General features: G+C 39.8%; 1 protein-coding gene across 2 annotated transcripts in view; it reads right to left on the reverse strand.

The window, feature by feature from the left end:
* Window positions 1–5,423: 5,423 nt before the first annotated feature.
* The window catches only part of LOC138749613 (integrin alpha-E-like), a 199,320-nt gene continuing 178,665 nt past the window's right edge, over window positions 5,424–26,078 (reverse strand). For both annotated transcript variants that reach the window (XM_069911249.1, XM_069911250.1), the window contains exons 29-31: window positions 25,110–25,214; window positions 21,606–21,716; window positions 5,424–7,829 (exon numbers count right to left, since the gene is read on the reverse strand). In XM_069911249.1, the coding sequence (XP_069767350.1) occupies window positions 7,767–7,829; window positions 21,606–21,716; window positions 25,110–25,214 (279 nt within the window). In that variant the 3' untranslated portion in view covers window positions 5,424–7,766. The remainder of the gene's footprint in view (window positions 7,830–21,605; window positions 21,717–25,109; window positions 25,215–26,078) is intronic.

The following is a 26,078-nucleotide window of genomic DNA, read 5'->3' on the forward strand; positions in this document are numbered from 1 at the left end:
TATTGGCCTAGTCTATTGGCCACCCCAAATAGACTTCAGAACACCGAGGAACATATGAGTAGGCAGATTTTGGAATGGTCCAGGAAATATAGGGTTATGGGAGACTTCAACTTCCCAAATATTGACTGGTAGGAAAAGGGAACTGTGGTGGACAAAGCAGGTGAGGCAGCTGGTTAAAAGGAAGAAGGAAGCGTACATTAGATTTAGAAAAGCATAAAACAGGAAGGGCTCTAAGTCACGTGATGGAGTAGTGGCTGGTCAGGGAATTCCAACCCTCTCCGGAAAAGTTGAAAAAAAAAAGGAAAAAACACAAAGGTATAAGAGTAAAAATTAAAACAAAGTAAAAATAAAGGTGAGAAGAAAATGGCAGCGAAGAGAGAAAAGTCGAAAACCACGGGAAGAAGAGAAGATGAAAGAATGTCGGAAGAAGAAGGTGAAGGCCTTACCTGTCCGAAGAGGCCCGCCACGGAGAGAGAGGCCCGCTCCCTCAGGTCAGTGGAAGTCCCGGGCTCGGGACTACAAAAATGGCCCGCAGAGCCGAGTAAAAGTGCGCGACCGCGCATGAAAAAAACCACACTGACGGGAGGGGGGAACAGCTGCGGAGTTGATCTCCACAGCTGAGAGAGACACCTGCAGCACAGCAACAGGTGCAGAACACAGACAATAACGAGAACAAGAAAGAAGAGGGTAAAAAGAAAACAAGGAAACAACAGATGGTCAACCCAGAGGAAGAAAAAGAAGAACACAGAGAAATGGAAGAAGAAGGGAAGGGCAAGACAATGGATGTATCTTTTTTAAAGAGTATATGGAATAAGTGAAAGAATGACAATTACAAGAATTTAATGAGATAAAAAGAAGAATTAAGAATGCAGAAGAAAAAATGAATAAAATAGAAATGGTCATATCAGAGATAGGAAAAAGAGTGGATAATGTGGAAGAACGAGAAATAATCGTAGAAATGGAAGTAGAGGACTTAAAAGAGAAATTAGAAGAATCTAATAAAAAAGTTAAAGAGGCACATGAGCTGTTAGCTCAGAAGATAGATATAATGGAAAATTATAATAGAAGAAATAATATAAAGATGGTGGGCCTTAAGGAAGATGAAGAAGGCAAGAATATGAGAGAATTTATAAAAGATTGGATCCCCAGGGTCCGAGGAAGACCAGAATTACAGGAAGAAATGGAAATAGAGAGGGCACATAGAACATTAGCCCCGAAACCACAACCGGAGTAAAAATCAAGATCCATTTTAGTAAAATTTTTAAGATATACAACAAGAGAAAATATATTGGAGAAAGCAATGAAGAAAATAAGAGAAGACAAAAAGCCACTGGAATACAAAGGTCAAAACATTTTTTTCTATCCAGTCATAAGTTTTGAACTCCTGAAGAAGAGGAAGGAGTTCAATACAGCAAAAACGATCTTATGGAAAAAAGGATATAAATTTATGTTAAAGTACCCAGCGGTACTTAAAATAGTTATTCCAGGGCAACAAAGCAGAGTATTCTCGGATCCAGAGGAAGCATGAAAATTTGCAGAACAACTACAAAACAAGCAGAGAGATGAAGACATGTAATGAGAGTAAAAATGACCACAAACTATATGTATGTGTATGAAGGGGTATATGTGTGTATATATATGTAGTGTGTATACATGAATGTATCCGTATTTAGAGGAAAATATATAGAGAATAGACAAGAATTAATAAGGGAAGGAAATGGAATAGAGGGAATAAGGAGGGAATTAAAAGAGTGACCTTTGTTATATATGAAAATTGAAATCTTTTTTGTTTGATGTTTTAGAAATGTTGTCTTATAAAGTTTTCAAAACAAGAAAGCAGAAATGGATAAGAAGGAAAGGTGATGATGGAGAAACGGAAAGGGAAGATAAACAAAGTATGAAATGGCTACGTTGAACTATATGACTTTAAATATTAACAGAATACATAACCAAATCAAAAGGAAGAAACTGCTAAATATACTGAAAAAAGAAAAAATTGATATAGCATTTGTGCAAGAAACACATTTAACTGAATTGGAGCACAAGAAATTAAAGAGAGATTGGGTAGGACATGTAACAGCAGCATCGTATAATTCAAAAGCAAGAGGAGTAGCTATATTAATCAGTAAAAATGTACCAATTAAAATAGAAGAGGAAATAATACATCCAGCAGGGAGATATGTAATGATAAAATATAAGATATATTCGGAGTTTTGGAATCTACTTCACCTAACGAAGAAGATCAAAAGTTTATGCAAGATATTTTTTTGAAGATAGCAGATATGCAAGGGAACATATTAATAGGAGGGGATTTCAACCTTAATTTGGATTCAAATATGGATAAAACTGGGAAAAAAATTAACAGAAAGAACAAAGTAACCAAATTTATAATTAAATCGATGCAAGAAATGCAACTTTTGGATATATGGAGGAAACAACACCCAAAGGAAAAGGAATATTCATATTATTCGGGTAGACATAAAACATACTCAAGAATAGACCTATTCCTGTTATCAGCTCGCATGCAAGACAGAGTAAGAAAAACAGAATATAAAGCTAGAATATTATCGGACCACTCACCCCTGATATTGACAATAGAGTTAGAGGACATCCCTCCAAGAATGTATAGATGGAGATTAAACTCCATGCTACTTAAAAGGCAGGATTTTAGAGAATTCATTGAAAGACAAATTAAAATGTACTTTAAAATAAATACAGAATCAGTGAAAGAAAAGTTTATATTATGGGATGCAATGAAAGCGTTCATCAGAGGGCAAATAATAAGTTATGCAACCAAGATGAAGAAGGACTACAATCAGGAAACAGACCAGTTGGAAAGGGAAATAGTAAATATAGAAAAAGAATTAGCAATAAAGGAAGATACAACTAAAAGAAGAGAATTGGCAGATAAAAATATAAAATATGAAACACTACAAACATATCAGGTAGAGAAAAACATAATGAGGACAAAACAGAAATATTATGAACTAGGGGAAAAAACGCATAAAATTCTAGCATGGCAGCTTAAGACAGAACAAGCTAAGAAAATGGTATTGGCATCAAGGAAAAAAGACAAACAAATCACATATAATCCAACGGAGATTAATGAAAACTTTAGAGAATTCTATGAACAATTATACCAAACTGAAAACGAAGGGAAAGAAGGCAAAATAGATGAATTTTTAACTAAAATTGAACTACCAAAATTACAAATAGAGGAACAAAATAAATTAACAGAACCATTTGAAATAGTAGAAATACAAGAGATAATAAAAAAAACTACCAAATAATAAAACACCAGGAGAGGATGGATTCCCAATAGAATTCTATAAAACATTTAAAGATTTATTAATTCCTCCCCTCCTGGAAGTAATCAACCAGATTGACAAAACACAAAGCTTACCAGATTCATGTAAAACAGCAATAATTACAGTAATACCAAAGCAAGGGAAAGATCCACTCGCACCAGCGTCATATAGACCAATATCATTACTTAACACAGATTATAAGATAATATCTAAACTATTAGCAAACAGATTAGCAGATTATGTACCTAAAATGGTAAATCTAGACCAAACTGGATTTATTAAAAAAAGACGGACAACAGACAATATTTGTAAATTTATTAACTTAATTCATGCAGTAGAAGGGAGTAAAGCGCCAACAGTAGCAGTTGCTTTAGACGCAGAGAAGGCCTTTGACAGAGTAGAATGGAATTATTTATTCAAAGTATTGCAAAAATTCAGTTTACCAGAGAAGTATATTAATTGGATTAAAGCATTACAAAGGGACCATTGGCGAAAGTGACAGTAAATGGATATATATCAAAGCAATTTAATTTAAGCAGAACAACAAGGCTGGGATGCTCACTATCACCCTTATTGTTCGCGTTAGCTATAGAACCACTAGCAGAATTGATAAGAACAGAAAATAAAATAAAAGGGATAAATATAAAAGACAAGGAATATAAAATCAGTTTATTTGCGGACGATGTTATAGTATACTTAACAGAACCAGAACTATCAATAAAAGAATTATATAAGAAATTGAAGGAATATGGAGAATTGTCGGGTTACAAGATTAACGTAAATAAAAGTGAAGCAATGCCAATCAATAATGCGGATTTCTCAAAATTTAAAAAGGAATCACCATTCAGATGGCAAATGCAAGCAATAAGATACCTAGGTATACAAATAAATAAAAATCTCGGCCATCTATATAAACTCAATTATTATCCACTCATGAAAAAATTACAGGGCGATTTAGAGCATTGGAAAGATTTACCACTAACACTAATAGGAAGGATAAACTGTATTAAAACGAACATTTTCCCAAGGATACTATACCTATTTCAGGCATTGCCAATACACTTGTCAGATAAATTCTTCAAAGAGTTAAAGAAAATAATAAGGAAATTTTTATGGAGAGGGGGGAAACCGAGGATAGCACTAGATAAATTAACAGAATGGTATAAACAAGGAGGCTTACAACTGCCAAACTTTAAAAATTATTATAGAGCCGCACAATTAAGATACCTATCAGATTTTTATCAAACAAGGGAAAAGCCAGATTGGACTAGATTAGAACTAGATAAAATAGGGGAAAAGATACCTGAACACATATTATATAAATGGGATGAAAAATTGGTACAACGTAGGAGTTCTCCAGTATTACATCATCTGCTCAATATTTGGAAGAAGATTCATGTAGAAAGGAATAAAACAAATTACCAATTACCAAAACTAATATTGACGCAAAATCAGTTACTCCCTTTTACAATAGATAACCTTTCCTTTAGAGAATGGGAGAAAAAAGGGATCAAAAGAATAGAAAATTGTTTTTACAGGAAATAGATTATTATCCTTTGAACAAATGAAGGATAAATATAATATAACTCAAGATACAGTGTTGGCATATTACCAATTGAGATTCTACTTGAAGGACAAATTAGGAAGTAGTCTGAGGTTACCAGAGGGAAGTAACTTTGAATATGTGATTACAGATACAATGACAATCAAAAGATTTTAACAAATATGTATATTAAACTGCAAGAAAAGGAGAATGAGGAAACAAATGGTAAAACTAAACAAAAATGGGAACAAGATTTAAATATAAAGATAAAGAAGGAAACATGGGAGAAGTTATGCTCTGGAATGATGAGAAATACAATAAATACGAGGTTACGTATGATACAATATAACTGGATACACAGGCTATACATTACACCTCAAAAGTTAAATAAATGGGACCCAACAGTATCTGACAGATGTTTTCATTGTAAAAAAGAAATGGGAACAACAATTCATGCAATCTGGACATGTGAGAAAGTAGAAAAATTTTGGGAAGATCTAAACCAGATATTAAATAAAATAACAGAAAACAATATACCAAAGTATCCAGAGATCTTCCTCCTAAGTAACATAAAAAATAAAGAATTTGGACTTGATTTGGATGGTGCACAAAAAAGATTTGTTAAGATAGCTCTAGCCGTAGCAAAAAAAATGTATTATGTCAACCTGGAAATTGGAAGATAATTTGAGAATACAACAATGGTATGTAGAAATGAATGAATGTATTCCATTAGAAAAAATAACATATAATTTAAGAAATAATATTGAAATATTTGAACAAATATGGGAGCCATACATGAAACACAATAGAGAAAACCTACCGGGGACATCTACCACCTAAATTAACGAAAGGAGAAGGAAATAAAAAGAATTGACTCAGTGGAATTTCTTGTTTATTTTTATTGAATGACAACATTGTTTGACTGGTTTAATGTGTCTTAGATTTTGTACTTTAAATGAATGGGGGGTGAGGTAGGGAGGGTGGGATGGGAGGAGGGAGGGGGGGAGAAAATGACACTATATATTTGAAAAGGAAAATGTATGTATCTTGGTCAGTGATGTTTATGGTGTGAAAAATTAAAATTTAAAAAAAAAACAGGAAGGGCTCTCGAGAATTGTATGTTAGCTGGGAAAAACTTGAAGGACTTGGGAGAGCTGGAATTGGGCGTGAGAAGTTCTTGGCAATTTGGATTAAGGAAACCCCTCAGGTGCTCTCTGCGTGCATGAAGAACAACGATGACAAGAGTGAAGATAGATCCACTTCAGGACAAAAGGAGGGAACATGTGCCTGGAGGAAGGAGGTTGGGGAGGTCCTAAATGAATACTCTGCTTCAGTATTCAACAGAGATGCTGGATGATGCTGAGATTAAGGTTGATAAGTTCCTGGACAAAATGTACCCCAAGTTGCAATGGGAAGTGAGGAAAGAGATAGCCGGGGTATTGGCAGTGATCTTTGTTTCCCTTGGCCAATGTGGTCCCCTTGTTTAAAAAAAGTAATCATGAGAATCCTGGGAATTGGACCAAAAAAAAAACACATCACTGATGGGCAAACTATTGGAGAGGATTCTTAAGGTCTAGATTTATAAGCATTTAGAGAATTGGTCTTCTGGGGGATAGTCAGCATGGGTTTGAGGGGAAGGTCATGCCTTGCAGGCCAAATTAAGTTTTTTCAGGAGGCAACAAAAGAAATTAAAGGTAGGACAGAAGATGTGGTGTACCTGGATTTTGGTAAGGCATTTAACAAGGTGCCCCTTGGGAGATTTGTTCAGAAAGTCATGAGACCCATGGAACCTTGGCTGTGTGGATTTGGAATGAAGTTGTGTCGAGATCTGTTCTGCAACCATTGCTCTTTGTGATTTCATAAATGACCTGGACAAAGATGTAGAATGATTGGTCAGTAAGTTTGCAGATGATACAAAGTTTGGAGGAGCTGGGGATAGTGTTGATGGTTGTCATTGGTTAAACAGGATAATAAACTGGATGCAGAGTTGGGTAAAAAAGTGTCAGGTAATGCATGTTGTAAGGTCAAAGTTGAAGGGCAGTGTGCATGGTTAATGGTCAGATACTTGACAGTGTGGAAGAACAGGGGGACCTTGGGGCCCAAATCCATGCATCTCTCAAAGCTGCCACACAGGCTGATCGGATTACACATAACAAGTCAATTAGGTACGATTAGAACAATGGTTCTCAACCTTTTTCTTTCCATTCACTTACCACTTTAAGTAATCCGTATGCCATAGGTGCTCTGTGGTTAGTAAGGGATTGCTTAAGGTGGGATGTGTGGAAAAAAAAGGTTGAGAACCACTGGTTTAGAAGGCTTCATTAGTCATGGGAATGAGTTCAGGAGTTGTGAGGCTCTATAAATCTGAGGCCACACTTAGAATATTGTGTTCAGTTTTGGACACCTCACTGCAGGAAGGATGTAGAAGGTATGGAGAAGGTGCAAAGCAGATTTACCAGGATGATGCCAAGATTTGAAAATGCCTCTTGTGAGGCAAGGGTAGCAGAGCTAGGGCTTTTAGAGAATGAGTTGGAGGTCAACAAGGTTTGAGACAGCCAGCCCCTTTTTTTTTCCAGGACATGAGTCATAAACACCGGAGCCCATCTGTACAAAGTGAAGGGAGGAAAAATTAGGGGAGACATCAGGGGTAAGTTTTTTTGAGTTGTGGGTGCCTGGAATGTATTGTCAGAGTGGAAGTGGAGGCTGGAGCAATAGCGGCATTTACGAGACTCTTGGGCACATGGATGAAGAAAAGGGTTGAGGTGGGGAGGATTTACTCTTTTGGGTGTTTGTAAAGGTCTGTCTGATATCATAGGGCAAAGGGCCTGTGTATTGTGCCGTTATGTTCGATATTTGGCTGATCAAATTCATATGAATAAATCACCATTTCTCGGGAATTATTCTTTCAGTTTTGTTCACTCTTTAGTTTCTTCGGTTAATCCAATCTTGTCATTATAATTCCGTTTGAAAAAGCCACACTGTGAAGGAAGAAGAAAGGAAATGAGTGCAAAAAAATTAGATGTGAGCCAAGGTTTGACACAGAAATTTGGTTCATTCAAAATAAGTTTAGAAATGTGTCCAGCAGAATTTGCCCAATGACGTCTGCATCTTGTGGTTTTAAACTCATGAATTTTAATTTGACCTTTTTGGAATGCAAATACAGTTCTCTTTTTGAGCAATAAATAGATGGAGAAATAATGGTTCTTCATTTACAAACCAACATAATACTGGTATTGTGGATTTTTTAAAAATTAACTTTTCAAAATAAAGAATTTAACCCAAGTTAGCACTTGGTGAGAAAGAACATCAACTGAAGCAAAGGTGATCGAGTGTTCAATAATCCTATTTTGAATGTCAGACTTTTGAAATATTAACATCAAATGCTAATGGCCCAGCCTTCCAGTAATGAACCTCAAAGATACAAGAGCAGAGAAGCAGGAGTCGGTTACAATCTTGGGTTGTTGATTATATGTGCAGGTGTGTAGGTCATAAGGGAAAGTTTAACAGTTAACGCCAGGACCTTAAATATCATTAACGTACAGAGGGAACTGGTGGCACAAGGATACCATTTTGATGTACTGGGGGATGACTATCAATGGGTAACAGTAGTGGCCATGACATTGGCGCCAGAACTGGCTCAGCAGGGAAGGGTGAAGTCAGGTAGGATGATGGTGATAGAAGATTCCTTGGTCAGGGGCAGAGATGGAAGTTTCTGCAAGAGACACATCAGGATAAGGTGTTGCCTCCCAAATGCCAAGGTTGTGGGTAGGTCTGAACATTCTGAGAGTGCAGGGAAAGCAGCAAGACATCTTAGACCAGTGGTTCTCGACCTTTTTCTTTCCACCCACATACAACCTTAAGCAATCCCTGGGCACCTATGGTATAGGTAATATTTAAAGTGGTATGTGAGCAGAAAGACAAAGGTTGAGAACCACTGTTTTAGACCATATTAGTACCAATTACATGGGTAGGAAGCAAAATTAGGTCCCATAGTTCAAGGAGCTATGTAGTAAGTTTAAACAGAACTTCCAAGGCTGTAATCTGAAGATTACTACATGTACTCTCTTCTAGGGCAGAAGGGACCTGTACTAGAGGGTTGGGTTACACCTGAGCTAGAGGGGGATCAATATCATTACCTGGAGGTTCTCTCGTATGACTGGGGAGACTTTTAATTAAAGTGGGAGTGTGGAGGGGATGACATGCTAAAGACCCACACCTGAAAGCAAGGACAGGCAGTGATGGGTGAATGATCAGTGAGACTGGGGACTGAAATGTTTATTTTTCTGCAAGTATTGTGGATGAACTTCGAGCCTGGATCAGTCTTAGAATTGTGGTGTTATGGCCATGATGTGAACATGTTTGCAAGAAGGACAGGACTGGCATCTCAGTGTTCCTAGATTATCTTGGATGGAATGGAGGAGGAGGTAAAAGAGGTGGAGATGTTACATTGTTAATCAGGTGGAGTGTCACAGTGGCATTTAGAGGACCTACTGGGGGGTTTAACAACTGAGACTGTGGGTAGAGATCAGAAATAAGAAATCGGGATTCACTCATTTATAGGCATCCTTGTAGGGACTGGGAGGTGGTGCTGCAGGAGTTAAGGTAAAACAAGTCTCTGAAAGAAAAGAATTCAGCAAGAAATCACCAGTAATGGGAGGTTTTTGTATTTTGTAGACAGTGGGAATGGAAACCAGGGTAGGGATTTATTTCTCTTGCAGTATGTGGATAGTCAAGGAAGCCAACGGTATCCCTGGTGACTTTCCCTGTGAGTAAGTGCATCTAACTGCAGCCCCTTACAAACTCCTTGGGAAATGGAGCTGGATTAGGGGAGGCTGAGGGGGTGATAGGCAGGAGAGGGAAAAGGAACAAGCAATCAGTGCAGGGTACACTGTTTAGGATGCTATTCAGGGCGATGGCCAACCAGGAACAAGCCATGGTGGTCAGGTTTCTGGCAATGGAGTCTGCCTTGTTGCTCAAGAAAGGAGGGAGGGAGAAGAGGTGAGCAATAGTGATGGATTCAGTAGATCATGGAATAGATGAGAGGTTCTATGGAAGATATTGAGAAGACTAAATGGTATGTTGCCACCCTGTGCCAGAGTCTGGGATGTCTCAGATGAAGTTCATGAAATTCTCAAGGGAGGGAGAGCAACTAGATATTGTGGTCCATGTCGGGATCAATATTGTGGGTAGGAAGGATGATGGGCTCCTGAAAAGTGCTCAAGTTGGGTGCTGTGTTGAAGGATAGGATCTCCAGGGTTGTGATCTGCGGATTACTATCTCTGCCAAATGCAAATCTGGCTCAAAATGGGAGGATATGCAGCTTTGTGCATGGCGAAAAAGGGTGCAGGAGAAAGAGGTTCAAATGTCTGAATTATTGCGCTCAGCAGTGCCACAAAACTGTTTTGAGACCACAAATGGAGCAGTTTCAGGGAGACAACAACCTTACAACAATCATGTGAACATCGAGAAGTACATGAGCTCAGTGACTGGCTGCATCAGCAAGTGCATTGAAGATGTCACTGAGATCAAGGGCTTTGAAACCAGGGCCAACAAAAAACCATGTTTGGATGCAGATGTCCTGGCTCTTCTCAGAGCTCATGACGTTGCCTTCAGGACAGGGGACAAGATGGTACTAAGATCAGCCAGGGCAAAAAGGAAGGCAAAGCATGGGTACACACACACAAAGGATCCATAGACAGATGTTTAACACCAGCAACACAAGGAGCACGTGGCAAAGGATCAAGATTATAACAGATCGTATGTCAACCTTGTGAGTTGAAGACAATAACACCTCCCTTCTGGACAGACTGAACATCTATACACAGTTTGATGTGAAAAACAAGATGACACCAAGAAAGCTCTGTGTCCTCTTGATGAACAGGCCCCCCACATAATCATGGCTGAGGTGAGGAGAACCTTATCCAAGGTGAAATCACACAAGGCAGTGGGACCAGACAACATCCCTGGTCAGTTACTGAAGGACTACACAGACCAATTGACAGGTCTTCAGAAACATTCAACACTTTACTGCTGCAGTCTATTGCTCCTGTAGGGTTCAAAACAGCCACCATCATCCCTCTACCCAACAGGGCAACAATATTTGGCCTCAATGACTATCAATGTGGCCCTGTGGCCCTGACCTCCACCATTGCTTTGAGAATCAAAGCACACCTCCCAGAGATGTTGAAGCCATTTCAATTCTCCAAAAGAAGAAACTGTGTCACTTCACTCCATCTTGACCCACCTGGAGAACAACACCTCATATGTCAGGCAGCTCTTCATTGACTTCAGCTCAGCATTTAATACAATCACTTCCCAGAGGCTGGTGGAGAAGCTGTCCTTGCTGGGTCTCAACACCCCTCTCTGTCACTGGATTCTGGACTTTGTATCAGAAAGATCACAGTGTCCAGGTCCAGGGCAGAACATCAACCTTCATCACTTCAGGACTGTGTGCTCAACCCATGCATTTTAACGTTACTGACCCACGAATGCATCACCAGCTCCAATAGTGTCACCAGGTTTACAGATGACATAACAGCAGTTGGCCTCATCAGCAACACCGATGAGTCACACTACAGAGAAGAGATAGAAAATCTTGTGAAACGGAGTCTCAATGTAAACAAGACAAAGGAGATGATCATGTACTTCAGGAGAACCAGGAATAACCTCCCTCCACAACACATCAAAAACTTTGTAGTGGAATGTATCAAGTTCCTTGGAATTCACTTCACTAATGACATATCATGGATGTACAACATCTCCTCACTTGACAGGAAGGTGCAACAACAACTACATTTCCTGAGAAGACTGAAGTGGGAAGACTACTAGCCATTATCATGTAGACCTTCTGCAGGAACTCCATGGAGAGTTGTCCTGGCCAGCTGCAGAACTGTGCAGAGAAATGGATTTGAGGTCAATCGACAGGACCATAAGAGGCTGATAAGATCACCACCACCACCCCCCCCCCCATCCCCACTGATGTACCTGTGGCAACAATCCCAAAATTACCTCCCTTGAGGTCCTACTTTTCAGCTTCCTTTCTATTTCCCTATATTCCCTGTCCAGTATCTCATCCCTACTCCTATCTATGCCATTGGTATCAACGTGGACCACACATCTGGCTGCTTATCCTCCTGCTTCAGAAAGCTGTGGACTATGAGACATCCTTGATTGGGAGGCTAGATCTCATCTGGCAGTCTCAATCTTGTTCAGGACCTCCTACCTATTTGCTGAACTATCAATTTCCTAATCACTACAGCCATCCTCTTTTCCCTTTCTTAGCCAAAGGGTCAGTCTCTGTGCCAGAGACCTGATCACTACGAGGTGTCCCTGGTAGATTGCACCCGCCCCCCTCCCAATAGTATTCAAAACCATATACCGGTACTTATTATTGAAGGGGGGGGAAAAGCCACTTTGAGACATAATTCCATGAAAGTGGCATCAAACAGACAGGGTCACAAGAGCTTTTGGCACATTGGCCTCTTCATATATCAAAGTAATAACTATAAGAGTTGGGATGTGTCAGTGAAGTTGTACAAAACATCCGTGAGGCCAGATTTGGAGTCTTGTGTGCAGTTTTGATCACCAGGAAAGGTATAAAAAAATGAAGAGTGCAAAGGAGATTTACGAGGATGTTGCTGGGATTTGAAGAACTGGGTTAATGGAAAAGTTGGAGAGGTTAGGACTTTATTCCTTGCAGCATTGTAGAAGAATGAGAGGAGTCTGAGAGGTGTATGTGAAAACTCATAGAACACTACAGCACATTTCAGGACCTTTGGCCCTTGTTGTGCTGACCTACATATTCCTTAAAAAGTTTTAAAACCTCCCTCCCCGGAAAATCTCTTTTCCTTCCATCTATGTGCCTAAGAGTCTTAAGTTCCCCTAATTGTTTCAGCCTCTACCACCACCCCTGGCAAGGCATTCCAGCACTCACAACTCTGCCTTCATATCAAAATAAACTTGCTCCTGACGTCTCCCCTAAACTTCCCTCCCGTCACTGTGTACACATGTCCTCTGGTATTTGGTATTCCTGCCCAAGGAAACAGGCCCTGGCCGTCCACCTATCTATGCCTCTCATAATCTTGAAGACCTCCAAGTCTCCTCTCATCCTTCCATATGCCAAAGAGAGAAATCCCACCTCTGCTCACCTTGCCTCATAAGACTTATTTTTCAGTCCAGGTAACATGTTGGTAAATCTCTGGACCCTCTCCATAGCTTCAACATTCTTCCTTTAATGAACTCTAAGTGATTTGTAGAGTTGCAACATGACCTCTTGACTCTTGACCCAATCCCCCTATTAATGAAGCCCAGCATCCCATAAGCCTTCTTCATGATAGGTGTAGATCAGTGGTTTTCAAACTTTTCTGTCCACTCACATACCACCTTATGTCTTCTTTGCCTTGGCTTCGCGGACAAAGATTTATGGAGGGGGTAAATGTCCACGTCAGCTGCAGGCTCGTTTGTGGCTGACAAGCCCGATGCGGGAGAGGCAGACACGGTTGCAGCGGTTGCAGGGGAAAATTGGTGGGTTGGGGTTGGGTGTTGGGTTTTTCCTCCTTTGTCTTTTGTCAGTGAGGTGGGCTCTGCGGTCTTCTTCAAAGGAGGTTGCTGCCCGCCGAACTTTGAGGCGCCAAGATGCACGGTTTGAGGCGATATCAGCCCACTGGCGGTGGTCAATGTGGCAGGCACCAAGAGATTTCTTTAGGCAGTCCTTGTACGTCTTCTTTGGTGCACCTCTGTCACGGTGGCCAGTGGAGAGCTCGCCATATAACACGATCTTGGGAAGGCGATGGTCTTCCATTCTGGAGACGTGACCTACCCAGCGCAGCTGGATCTTCAGCAGCGTGGACTCGATGCTGTCGGCCTCTGCCATCTCGAGTACTTCTATGTTAGGGATGAAGGCGCTCCAATGAATGTTGAGAATGGAGCGGAGACAACGCTGGTGGAAGCGTTCTAGGAGCCGTAGGTGATGCCGGTAGAGGACCCATGATTCGGAGCCGAACAGGAGTGTGGGTATGACAACGGCTCTGTATACGTTTATCTTTGTGAGGTTTTTCAGTTGGTTGTTTTTCCAGACTCTTTTGTGTAGTCTTCCAAAGGTGCTGTTTGCCTTGGCGAGTCTGTTGTCTATCTCGTTGTCGATCCTTGCATCCGATGAAATGGTGCAGCCGAGATAGGTAAACTGGTTGACCGTTTTGAGTTTTGTGTGCCCGATGGAGATGTGGGGGGGCTGGTAGTCATGGTGGGGAGCTGGCTGATGGAGGACCTCAGTTTTCTTCAGGCTGACTTCCAGGCCAAACATTTTGGCAGTTTCCGCAAAGCAGGACGTCAAACGCTGAAGAGCTGGCTCTGAATGGGCAACTAAAGCGGCATCGTCTGCAAAGAGTAGTTCACGGACAAATTTCTCTTGTGTCTTGGTGTGAACTTGCAGGCGCCTCAGATTGAAGAGACTGCCATCCGTGCGGTACCGGATGTAAACAGCGTCTACATTGTTGGGGTCTTTCATGGCTTGGTTCAGCATCATGCTGAAGAAGATTGAAAAGAGGGTTGGTGCGAGAACGCAGCTTTGCTTCACGCCATTGTTAATGGAGAAGGGTTCAGAGAGCTCATTGCTTCTTCAGCATGATGCTGAACCAAGCAATGAGCTCTCTGAACCACCTGATGTAATCCCTTACTAATCACAGAGCATCAATGGCATTGGGATTACTTAAAAGTGATATGTGAGTGGACAGAAAAAGTTTGAAAACCACTGGTATAGATAAAGTAAATGCCTTTTCTACCAGGGTTAGATGAGATACAAATTGGAGGATGAGTTCAAGGTGAAAGGGAAAATATTTAAAGGGATCATTAGGGGGAACTTCATGCAGAGTTGTGGGTATGTGGAATGAGCTGCCAGATGAATTGGTGAATGCAAACTCAATTTTGACATTTAAGAAAAACTTGGATGGTACATGGATGGGAGGAGTATGGAGGATATGGTGCAGGTGCAGGTCAGTGGAATAGGTAGATTAATAGTTTGACACACACTAGATATGCTGAAGGATTTCTTAGTGATGTTGATATGGGAAGATTCCGAAGGGATGTGGCTGTCATGGTGGGAGGCTTTAATTTCCCCATATTGAAAGGGATGTCATTCATGGCAGAGTAGGATGATACAGAATTGAGTGCATCCAAGAGTTTCTTAAAGCATGTTGGTAGAACGACTACAAATGGGGTCCATAGGAATCCTTACATTGGCAAATGAGCTCAGCCAATTGATCATTTTCAGTGGGGAAATATTTTGGGAACAGTGATCACCCTTCTTTTACGTTCAAGTATTTTCCCACTGGGGCTGTAAAAGGATGGTGAGGTGAAAGAGCTATCGTGAACAAGGGATGCTGAAAATCTAGTTGAGAAGAGAGGAAAAGGTTGTAAGAGGTTTAAGATAGGAACTGATGGAGCTCAAGAGAATTAGAATGCCAGGAAAGAGCTTGAGGCCTTGGGAGAGCTAGAAAGGGCCATGAAAAGGCCTTGGTGATCAGAATAAAGGAAAACCCCATGTGAAAAACAAGAGGATGTCAGGTGATGATAGGACCAATGAGGAGTGATATTGGAAATGTGTGCATAGTCTAAGAAAGTAGTGGAGGTTCTTAATGATAATTTTGTTTCAGTATTTCAGTACTCATCAGAGGAAAGGATCTTGGCAATTGAGGATGACTCAAACTAGATTGAGCATATTGATATTAAAATGTTTTGGAGATTTTGAAAAGTATGGTTGCATAAGTCACCAGGACCATCCAATATTTACCTAAAGCCTCTGTGGGAAGGAAAGGGAGGAAATTGCTGAGCCACTTTCAGTAATAATTGCTGAAAGTGAAGGCTTTTCTTTGCAAGAGATGTACAGCATCCCTGCGTTGGTCGCTCATACTGATCTGGAATTGAACTGGGGCAGGCTTGTGGTATGACAGCCTTCATGGGGATGAAAGGGGAGGAGTCATGAGCCTGCCAGTGAGAGCAGAGTCATCCAGGAAAGGTCACGTAATTTACATATGACACGTAGGTACAATAGTCATTTCATCACACATTCTCAATGAGGACAGGGGAAGTGATGAAGAACTGGTGAGTTATAAATGTTCCCCTGTTCAAGAGAGGGAGTAGAGATAACACATAAAATGAGATTTCAGAGGTGGGTAAGCTATTGGAGAAGATCCTGAGAGGCATAATCTGATTCGGCATGGGTTATTCCAGGGGAGGTCATGTCTCAAGCCTGATTGAACTGTTTGATATAACAAAGATCATTGAAGGGAGAGTGATTAATGTTGTGTATATGGATTTCACTAAGGTCATTGTTAAGGTTCCATAGAACATTACAGTAGAGAAACAGAACTCTTCAGCCCTTCTGGTCTGCGGTGAACCATTTTTTGCCTAGTCCTACTGACTCGTCCATAGCCTTCCATGACTCTCCCATCCATGTACCTGTCCAAATTCATCTTAAAAGTTAAAATTAAGCCCGCATTGCAATTTCAGTTGGAAGCTCGTTCCACATCCCCACCACTCTGTGTGGAGAAGTTCCCCCTTCTGTTTCCCCCTAAATTTTTCCCCTTTCTCTCTTAACCCATGTCCTCCGCTTTGTATCTCACCTACCCTCAGTGGAAAAAGCCTGTCTATCCCTCTCATAATTTTAAATACCTTTTTCAAATCATTCTTCTACGCTCCAGGGAATAAAGTCTTATCCTGTTTAACCTTTCCCTGTGGGGGGGGCGTGGCAAGATGGCATAAGGATCAGACGTGCCTTCCAGTCCTCTCCTGACTCTATCTTATTGTTTTGTCTAGAAATGCCCGTTAAAATTCTTTAAAAGTTTAGATAATTTCAGTGCTGTTAATTTAACTTATGATGGTTCAATTGGTGAAAAAAAGGGATATTAAATAATGATGATGTTAGTTTAAGATGAAGTGAGAGTTGGGGGAGAGAACTGGATAGGCACTATTTCCTGAAAATCATCTGCTACGTGTGAGTTATCTCACACCCATTTTTTTTTGGGAGTTACCGCATTGCGCGGTTTAGACGGGAGGGGGTATTTTTAACCTCCTACCCATTTTTTTCCTTTTTTTTTGTATTATGAGATTAAAAAGTGAAGGGGTTTTTTTTGTTTTAAAAAAAAAGCATAAGAAAGTATTTGATTGTTTAAAAAACCAAAAATTGATGTGGTTTTTTTTGTAAAGTTTATTCAGTAGATAAGGAATATCTGAAATTTAAATGTGAATGGGATGGATAAGTTTTTTTAAAATATTTTTTCTTTAACTTTAAGGTGAAAGGAGTGGTAATTCTGGTGTATATTATTTTGATATTTTAGTTATAGAACGAAGGGAATAATGGTGAAAGTTATAAATTGAATTGTACAATTCTTAATGAGGCTTGAATTTTGTTTATGGTTTATGCTCCATTTGTTGAAGATATAGATTTCGTTGTAGATGTGTTTTTATTATTTGGATATCTGAATTTTAACGTAATGATTGGGGATATTTAAATGTGGTATTGGAGCTTTTATTGGATAACTATTCAAGAGTAAAAGGGAAAAATGGTGGAAGAGTACTAAAATTGTATTGTACAATGCTTAATGAGGTTTGGATTTTGTTTTAAGATGGTGGTTTATGTGACTAATATGATGATAGATGTGAAGTTAGTTGATATTTGGTGAAGGTTTATCTTTATAGAGAAAGTTTTTTTCATCTTTTTTTTCATGCTACAATTTTTTTTTAAGAATTGATTATTGTTTAAGAATTTTTGATAGATAATGTTACTAACTTTACTAATTTTTTATATTAAGTTTGAGTTAAATATATGTTTCATCTTAACTTCGTTTGTTAAATATATGCATTTAAGTTTGATTTAAATATGTTTCTTAAGTCTGATATCTTAGTATTAATTACTTTTCTTTTTTAGTATCTTAATCGGTTATGCTTTTGTTTTTTTTTGTAAGTGGGTTTTTTTTCTCACATATGTTATTAACTTTATTAATTCTTCACTCTTTATTTTGGGGGAAAGGGGGGGTTGGACTAATTTGAGTTGGGTTATTAATGTGTAATAATTATTGGGGAGGGTATAGTTTATTTAGATTACTGATACTGTATTGTAATTTTATTATTTTATTCTTAATTTTTTTTAAATGTAATCCTATATGTTATTCATGTTATAAAATCTTAAATAAAGTTTAAAAAAAAACCTTTCCCTGTGACTCAGTTCCTGAAGTCCAGGCATCATCCTAGTAAATTTTCTCTGCATTCTTTCTATCTTTTTGATATATTTCCCATAGTTAGGTGACCAAAACTGCACACATACTCCAAATTTGGCTTCACTGATGTCTTGTACATTTCTAACATAACATCTCAACTCCTGGACTCAATACTTCGATTTATGAAGGCCAATTTGCTAAAAGCTCTCTTGACAACCCTATCCACCTGTGACATCACTTTTAGGGAATTGTGTATCTGTATTCCCAGGTCCCTCTGTTCTACTGCATTCATCAGTGTCCGACCATTTATTCTGTATGTTCTTTCTTGGTTTGTCCTTCCAAAATGCATTACCTCACACTTGTCCATTTTTCAGCCCATTTTTCCGGCTGGTCCATATCCCTCTGCAAGCTTTGAAAATTTTCTTTGCTGTCCACAACCCCTCCAATCTTAGTGTCATCTGTAAACTTTCTGATCCAATTTATCTCATTATCATCCAGATCCAGTGTTGTATTTTGGACAAATTAAACAAGCTACTGGTTGGGGCCTCGAAAATATATCAATATATGTTAAAACTATTTTAAAGTTATATTTAAGTATTTTTTTAAAGGCCATACTATATTATAATCTATGATGGAGATCAAGCCAACCAAATGATAAATGTAAGCAGTAAATGCATTCATTTGAAAATAATTTTTTACCAAAGGGCCTCCAAGCTTTATATAGCTTAGGGACTCACAAAGTCTAAACCTGGCACTGTCCAGATCATTTGATATTGATGACAAACAACAATAGTCTCAGCACTGATCCCTTAAGCACAGGCCTCCAGTCTGAGAAGCATCATCCTCCACTACTCTCTGGCTTCTCCCATCCAGCCACTGTTGAATCCAGTTCACTACATCTCCATGAATATCTAGTATCTGAACCCTCATGTGGAACCTTTTCAAAGGCCTTACTAAAGTCCATGTAGACAACGTCCATGTGGACAACATACATAGCCTTTCCTTTGTCAACTTTACACAACCCACCACGCTCATAGCCAGGTTGATTATCCCTAATCAGTTTCTGGCTATCCAAATAATTGTATATCCAATCTCCAGAACACCTTCCAATAATTTACCGACTACTGACATCAGGCTCATCGTCCCATGCAAAGATCATTCAGAAAGAAAGGAGACATGGTATCCAAGGAGGTCTTACTTTTGTGGATACAGAATTGGCTTGCCCAAACAAGAGGGTGGTTGTAGATGGAACATATTCTGCTTCGAGGTCAGTGACTCATGGCATTCCACAGGGATATGTTCTGGGACCCCTGCTCATTATGATTTTTTATAAATTACTTGGATGAAGAGGTGGAAGAGTGGGGTCAGTGAAGTTGCAGATGATACGAAGGTTGGAGGAGCTGTAGATATTGTAGAAGGTTGTCACAGGTCAAACAGGATAGAGACAAGATGCAGAGTTGGGCAGAGAAGTGGCAAATGGAGTTCAATCCAGCTAAATATGAGGAAATGCACTTTTGAAGGTCAAACAAGAAGGCAGAGTATGTGGTGAATGAAAGAATTCTTAACAGTATGAAGGAATAGATCTTGGAGTTCAGGTCCATAGATCTTCAAGGTTGCCATGCCTGTTGGTTGGTTCAGAATCCATATTTTGTTGGCTTCAAGAACCATGTGATGATATTGCAACTCTATAAACTCTGGTTAGATCACATTTGAAGCATTGCGTTCAATTCAGGTTGCATCATAATAGGAGGGGTAAGATGCTTTGGAGAGGGTGTAGTGGAGATCACTCAGCATGTCGCCTGGATTGGAGAACATGTTGTGTGAAGCAAGGTTGACAGAGCGATGGCTTTTCTATTTGGACTGTCGAAGGATAAAAGGCCGAGATCATCTTCCTGGGACAACAATTGCAAATATCAGAGGACATCTGTTTAAGGCAAGTGAAGATAGTTTCAGGGAGATAGCAGAGGTAAGTTTTTTTTAAACTCAGTCGTGGATGCCTGGAATGCTTTGCTGGCAGTAGTGGGCTGGTTCAATTGCAATGTTCAAAGTTCTCTTGGATTGGTGCATGGATCGAAGAAAGAGGGTTGTGCTTGTGAGGTAGGGAGAAATTAGATAATTGTGGAGAAAAATAGGTCAGCATGACCTCATGGGCCAAAGGGCATCTACTGTGATTCTGTGTTCAAACCAGAGTGATGATCACATCCACCACATTAAGGATGTGAAAATCCTGCAAACAGTGCAAAAAATGTTTAAAAGTGTGGTCAGCTTTCCACTAAAGCTGATTGTTCTCCGAAGACCAAAGGCAGATGATATAATAGAAAAGTATAAAACAATGATTCCTGAAAAAATGAATAAAGGGATGGTTTCCATTGGTAGAACAATGAAGAATACAAGAATGAAGATGATGGAAGGCAAAACATTTTTGTATTGTGTAGTCAAGTCTTGGAATTTCAGACTAAAAGAAGTGTGGATACAAATTGTATTATCCTTTTGAAAGGGGAATTGGATAGACCCTCAAGGGTGGAAAATTGCAACAATATGAGAAAATAATTGGGCGAATAGAACCAGTCGACCCTGGCTTTTCACTGATACAATGGATAAACATTTATATTCCTTGTTCAATTATATTTTTACAATGTTGTTCTATTCTCTCTGCAGGAGTTCTATCAGACTAACTGCTTCATATTCTATTACATTTCTGCTTTGCCATTGCATAAGGGTAAATGCATTGAAGGTGAGGGGAATTTTAGGGAGATGTATGGACAAGCTTTTTGGTGGTTGGTGTGTGGGATGGGCAACAGATAGGAGTAACATTTAAGTTTCCAAACAAACAGGAATATTCAGCAAATATAGGGGTACATTTCATGTACAAACTGCAATGTTTTGGTTTAAATTGGTTCAGTTTATTGCCTGTTTCAGTACTGCATGTTCTATGTTTTGCATTCCAAAACCTTTTCACTGATGGACCTACACTACAGGCTGCTTAGCTCAACTTGTCCTATTGACCATGTTTAAATTCTGTGCTAGTCCCATTTCAGCCCTTCCTATCCATAAATCTTTCCAAGTATCTTTAGAATTTTGTGATAAGTGACTCATTCTACATTTTTGTAAAGGTTACCTCCTTAAATCTTGTCCATCTCACTTCAAAACACCTATGCCTTCTATTTTAACCTTCCCAACTAATCTGCCATGTGAGACCTTGTCAAATACCTTTCTAAAGTCCACATAATCAATCTTTGTCAGCTCTTCAAACAATTCATTCATGAGACACAAGCTGCCATGCACAAATTTATGTTGATTTCCGCAAATCAGTCCCGGACTTTCCAAATGCTGGTAAATCCTGTCCCTTCGAATCCACTCCAGCAATTTTGAAACCACTGACACTTTTGAATAACTGTTACTTTGTGATATTGACATTAAAATAAAGTTCCTCGAGTAATACTTTTCATCAACTTTATACGAGACATAAAATGAGGCACAAAAAAATTGCAGAATTACATTGTCTTTGACCCTGCACAACCAAGTTCATTAGGTTCCACTTACTTTGTAGAGAATGAAAATCAGAAGGAGTAGAAGCAGGATTCCACCAACTGAGCTCCCCACTACCAATGAGATTACATTAAAGATTGGAGTATTTACAACATTCATGTGTATCTAAATATGAAAGAATGAACACGTTAGTGATTGTGGCAAAGTTTTATCAGAAAATAAAGCATGGAAGGGATTAATTCTCCTTAAAAATGGGAAAAGCATCCATGTTCTCCAGGATTTGTTGAGTTCCATCCAGAAATAACCAATGTTCTGGCGAATGAATCTGTTATGATGTTCCCTGGCTTTTTGCCTATTTTTACAGTTACTCATTGGAGAGGGTCCTTAATAAACATCATACTCAATCCAACTCATCATCCAAAGTTGAAATTGATTTAAAAAGTAAAACCAATCCAATATTATTTAAAACATATTTCTTTAAAAATGTATTACACGACTGTGAATTAAATCAGGAAATGCTTTCCAGGGATTTGCCCTTGTATCCTCTTTAAATATCTGCTCCCTTGCTCAGAATCTCTGTGCTCTATTTTGATCTATCTCCACTATGTGGAAAATCTTCCTGCGGGCAACCCGATGATATAATCTTCATCATTTTATATCAGGCGCAGTATTAACCTTTCCACTGCAGGGAGAACAGATCTTGTTTCTCAGTCTTTCCCAATCACTGGTATTGCCCTCTTCTCAACTCATGACATGTTCTGGAACTGTTGCTTATATAGGACTCAAAGAACTATTGAGGATTCCTACAATCCATTATACAGTATCTTTGACCTACAACCATCAGCAAAACATTACAGGTGCATCAAAGTCAGGACTGCCAGGCTGGGAAATAGCTTCTTCCCACAGGCTGTGAGATTAATGGATGGTGTCTCCTTTAATGAAATGAGTAAATTATTCTAAAATATCTACCAGTGTATAAATTTATTTAATGTTCTATGTATCATGTGTGTATACCCACTGATCTGGATAAAACAATTTTATCTGGTTGGAAATGTACTATCAGATGATAACATACTTAAATTTAAAATGCACATGTGGTGATTCTCTGTAGTCTCTCTCGTGTTATCATATTCTTCTTGTGATATGATTTCCAAAACTCCTCTCAGTATTGCAACTGAGATACGAGAGTCTGAGCATAATTTCCAAGATAACTACTTCTTCAAAAAAAGTGGTTTCCCCTCTGATGCCACCAACTCAGCCCTTACCAGCATCTCATCTATTTCCTGCACGTGTGCCCTGACATTCTCCATCCCAAGACGCAGCAAGGGCTTGATTTCCTACCAGCTTCTGCTTCGAATATATTATTCTCTACGATTTCTGCTGCTTGCAATGTGATTCCACCACCAGACACATCTCCTCCACTCTCTGCAGGGACTGCTTCCCCCCAGAACTCCTTCGTTAACTTGTCCCTGTCACCGCCCGAAATGCTATACTTCCTCACCACCCCACAGACCTTTGAAGATTTGCAACACTCATGAATCTGCAGGGGTACTTGACTGCCCCCGGTATCCCAATGTGGCCTCATCTACATCAGAAATACTGGACTGGGAGATTTTTTTCATTGAGCACCTTCGACCTGTGGGCTGCAATAGCAAAGACTTCCCAGTGGCCAACCATTTGAATTCCACACACCATTTCCACATTGACTGGTCTAACCATGGCCTCATGCACTGCCAAACAGGATATCCATAAACTGGAGGAACAAAACTTTGTATTCCATCTGGGCCTTCTCCAACCAGACAGTTTAAATATCAGCTTCTCCAATTTCTGTTAAACCCTCTCTCTTTCCCTATCCCTATCTCTTCCTCCAGCTCCCCACCTCTTCCCTATCAGAGAGCAAGCCTTCCCTCAACACTTAGAAGTTTCATCTCTTCTACCCTCCCACCAGTAGTGACCTCTTGTTAGCCTATGCTCCTTTCTCACTCTCTCTCTTCCCCACCTTTTTATTCAGGTGCCTGTCTTGCCTTTTGCTCATACCTCAGTGAAGGGCCGAGGTGTGAAGCATTGGTTACCCTTTACTTCCCATAAATACTGGGGAATCTGCTGAGATTTTCCAGCATTTTGGTGTATTGTAAACATGTTATCTGCCAACATTACCAGTGATCTGTGGTCATCAGAGGTGACTCAGTTGATGATTTTCTAAGCCTAATGTGTTTCCTCCTGCCCTTCAAAACATGCAGGGGGTGGGGATTATAGCTTAATTGGGTGAGTTTGGGCGCGGTGAGCTTGAGGGCTGGAAGGGCCTGTTACTGTGCTGTGTTTTTAAATTTAAAGATCCTGCATCTTCTGAATTACTCATGGAAACTCTTGCCATTGCTACTCTACTGTCTTCCCTGTGTAAGCCCCCTTCCAAGTATCTTTGGCCAGCTTCTCTCACGTGTCTCTGTAGTTATCTTTATTCAAGTGTAATACTGACGCATCTGATTTTATCTTCTCTTTCTCAAACTGCAGAGCGAATTCTATTGGATTGCAATAATTTTCTCCTCAGAGTTCCTTTAACTTAAGATTCCTAATCAAATCTGGTTCATTGCTCTGCACCAAATCCAGTATTGGCTTTTCCCAAGTAGTCTTGACCACAAGCTGCTCTGAAACGCCATCTCAGAGGCATTCCACAAATTCCTTCTCTTGGGATCCAGTGCTCACCTGACTTTCCCAATCTACCTGCATATTGAAGTCCCCTATGCCTTTCTTGCATGCCTTCTCTCACTTTTGTTATAATTTGCACCCCCCCCCCCCCACACTGTCCCCCTGTCACTTGTTGGACAACATATGATTTCCCTCAGGATTTTTTAACCCTTGCAATTTCTCAATTCTACCCAGAAAGATTCTACATCTTCTGATCTTTTGTCCTTTCTTGCTAAGGATATGATTTCATTTTTTACCAAAAGAGCCACTCCACCCACCTGTCTTTTTAATGGGATGTGTCTTTAGAGGATTAGCTCCCAGCTGTAATCCTCAAGCCATACCTGCCACCCCTGCCACTTTAGATTGTTAACTTATAAACTGCATGTATTTAAATACAATATCCTCAGTGCTGTATATACTACCATTCTCCCTGTCTGTGTTTCATGAGATTACATTTTTATCTTTTTCTAAACATTCTGGATACTTCAATAACCTCTTCTGTGCTCTTCTTCCCTTTAGCTATATCCATGCTTTTCCAATCTGATGAATATTCTTTCAGAATATTTATCCAAAGACACTCAAGCTGTGAGCACAAGGACAAAATTATTTGTGAATTGGTGAATTTGCAGTTGGTCTTTCCCTTGATTTATGTTTTTGCTGGCAGTGAGAAAAGGGTAAGTGAATCTGTGGAATTGGTCCAATGTCTCAAGTACATAATACAATTTACACTCATTTTATTTTTCTTGTGGAGGATAAGGTGGGCAAGACTGGGATGTAAGTTGAGGTGATTCTGGAGATTATGAAGATAGTTAGTGTGGGGAAAGCTGTGGGGTGGTTTGGCTGATTGTGGAGATAGCAGATTCTGCGCTTTACCTTAACATTATGACTTAGATCTTTGGCATCAAATGTTTCCTGATATAATTTTTCATCAAATGAAACACTTCCAGAGACCACAATATCCACTCTCTTTTTTACGAGCTGTTGGAAAATTGAAAGAAAATTATTTTAAAAATGCAAGCTTTGAGAATTAAAATGAGATTTCATAGAAATAAAAAATGAAAACACAAACCTGACACTTGCAAGGTCAAAATTAAATAGGAGCAGAAAACTTGAAAAATAATCTCTCACTGATTAAAATACAATTGCAGAATAGCTTGAGAGGACCAATTTTGAATTTAGAAAACCTTGTAGCCTCACATCTAAACACTCCACAGTAGATACCTCCACCTGCATCTGAGGGTCTTGTACCAGAAAACCCCAGAACTGGAAACATGGACAACAAGCCTCAGCACTCGATAAGTGCACCAAAGCACCAACACGCTGAGCACTGAGGCACCGCAGGGCTGTTCACGCTATTGAACCATGGCTGGATCGCCAGATCCAGCTGCAACAGTGTTATCAAATTTGCAGATGACACCACAGTAGTTGGCCTCATCAGCAACAACGATGAGTTGCACTGCAGGGAAAAGGTGGAAATCTCTTCCACGTTGAGACTCACTCAGACGGTTAGTCTCTTCACCAGATCACAGCATCATCTCGCTTGTCAGGAAGGTGCCACAGTGACTGCACCTCCTGAGAAAAATGAAATGGGAAAGGCTACCAGCCACCATATCAACCTTCGACAGAAGAGCTCAATCCACAGAACTCTGTGGAGTCTCCGTTCCTCCACCACCCTATATCTTCGTGATCTACTGGGATCATTGTCTGAAGAGGGCCCGCAAAATCAATGAAGACCCTTTCCACTCTGCACACAGCATCTTTCAGCTGCTCCCGTCGGGAAAGACATGCGGGAATATCAGAACCAAGGCTGAGAAACTGCTTCTTCCCACGGACAGTGAGAAC

This window comes from Narcine bancroftii, chromosome 14 (assembly GCF_036971445.1).
Source record: "Narcine bancroftii isolate sNarBan1 chromosome 14, sNarBan1.hap1, whole genome shotgun sequence".
Lineage (NCBI taxonomy): Eukaryota > Metazoa > Chordata > Chondrichthyes > Torpediniformes > Narcinidae > Narcine > Narcine bancroftii.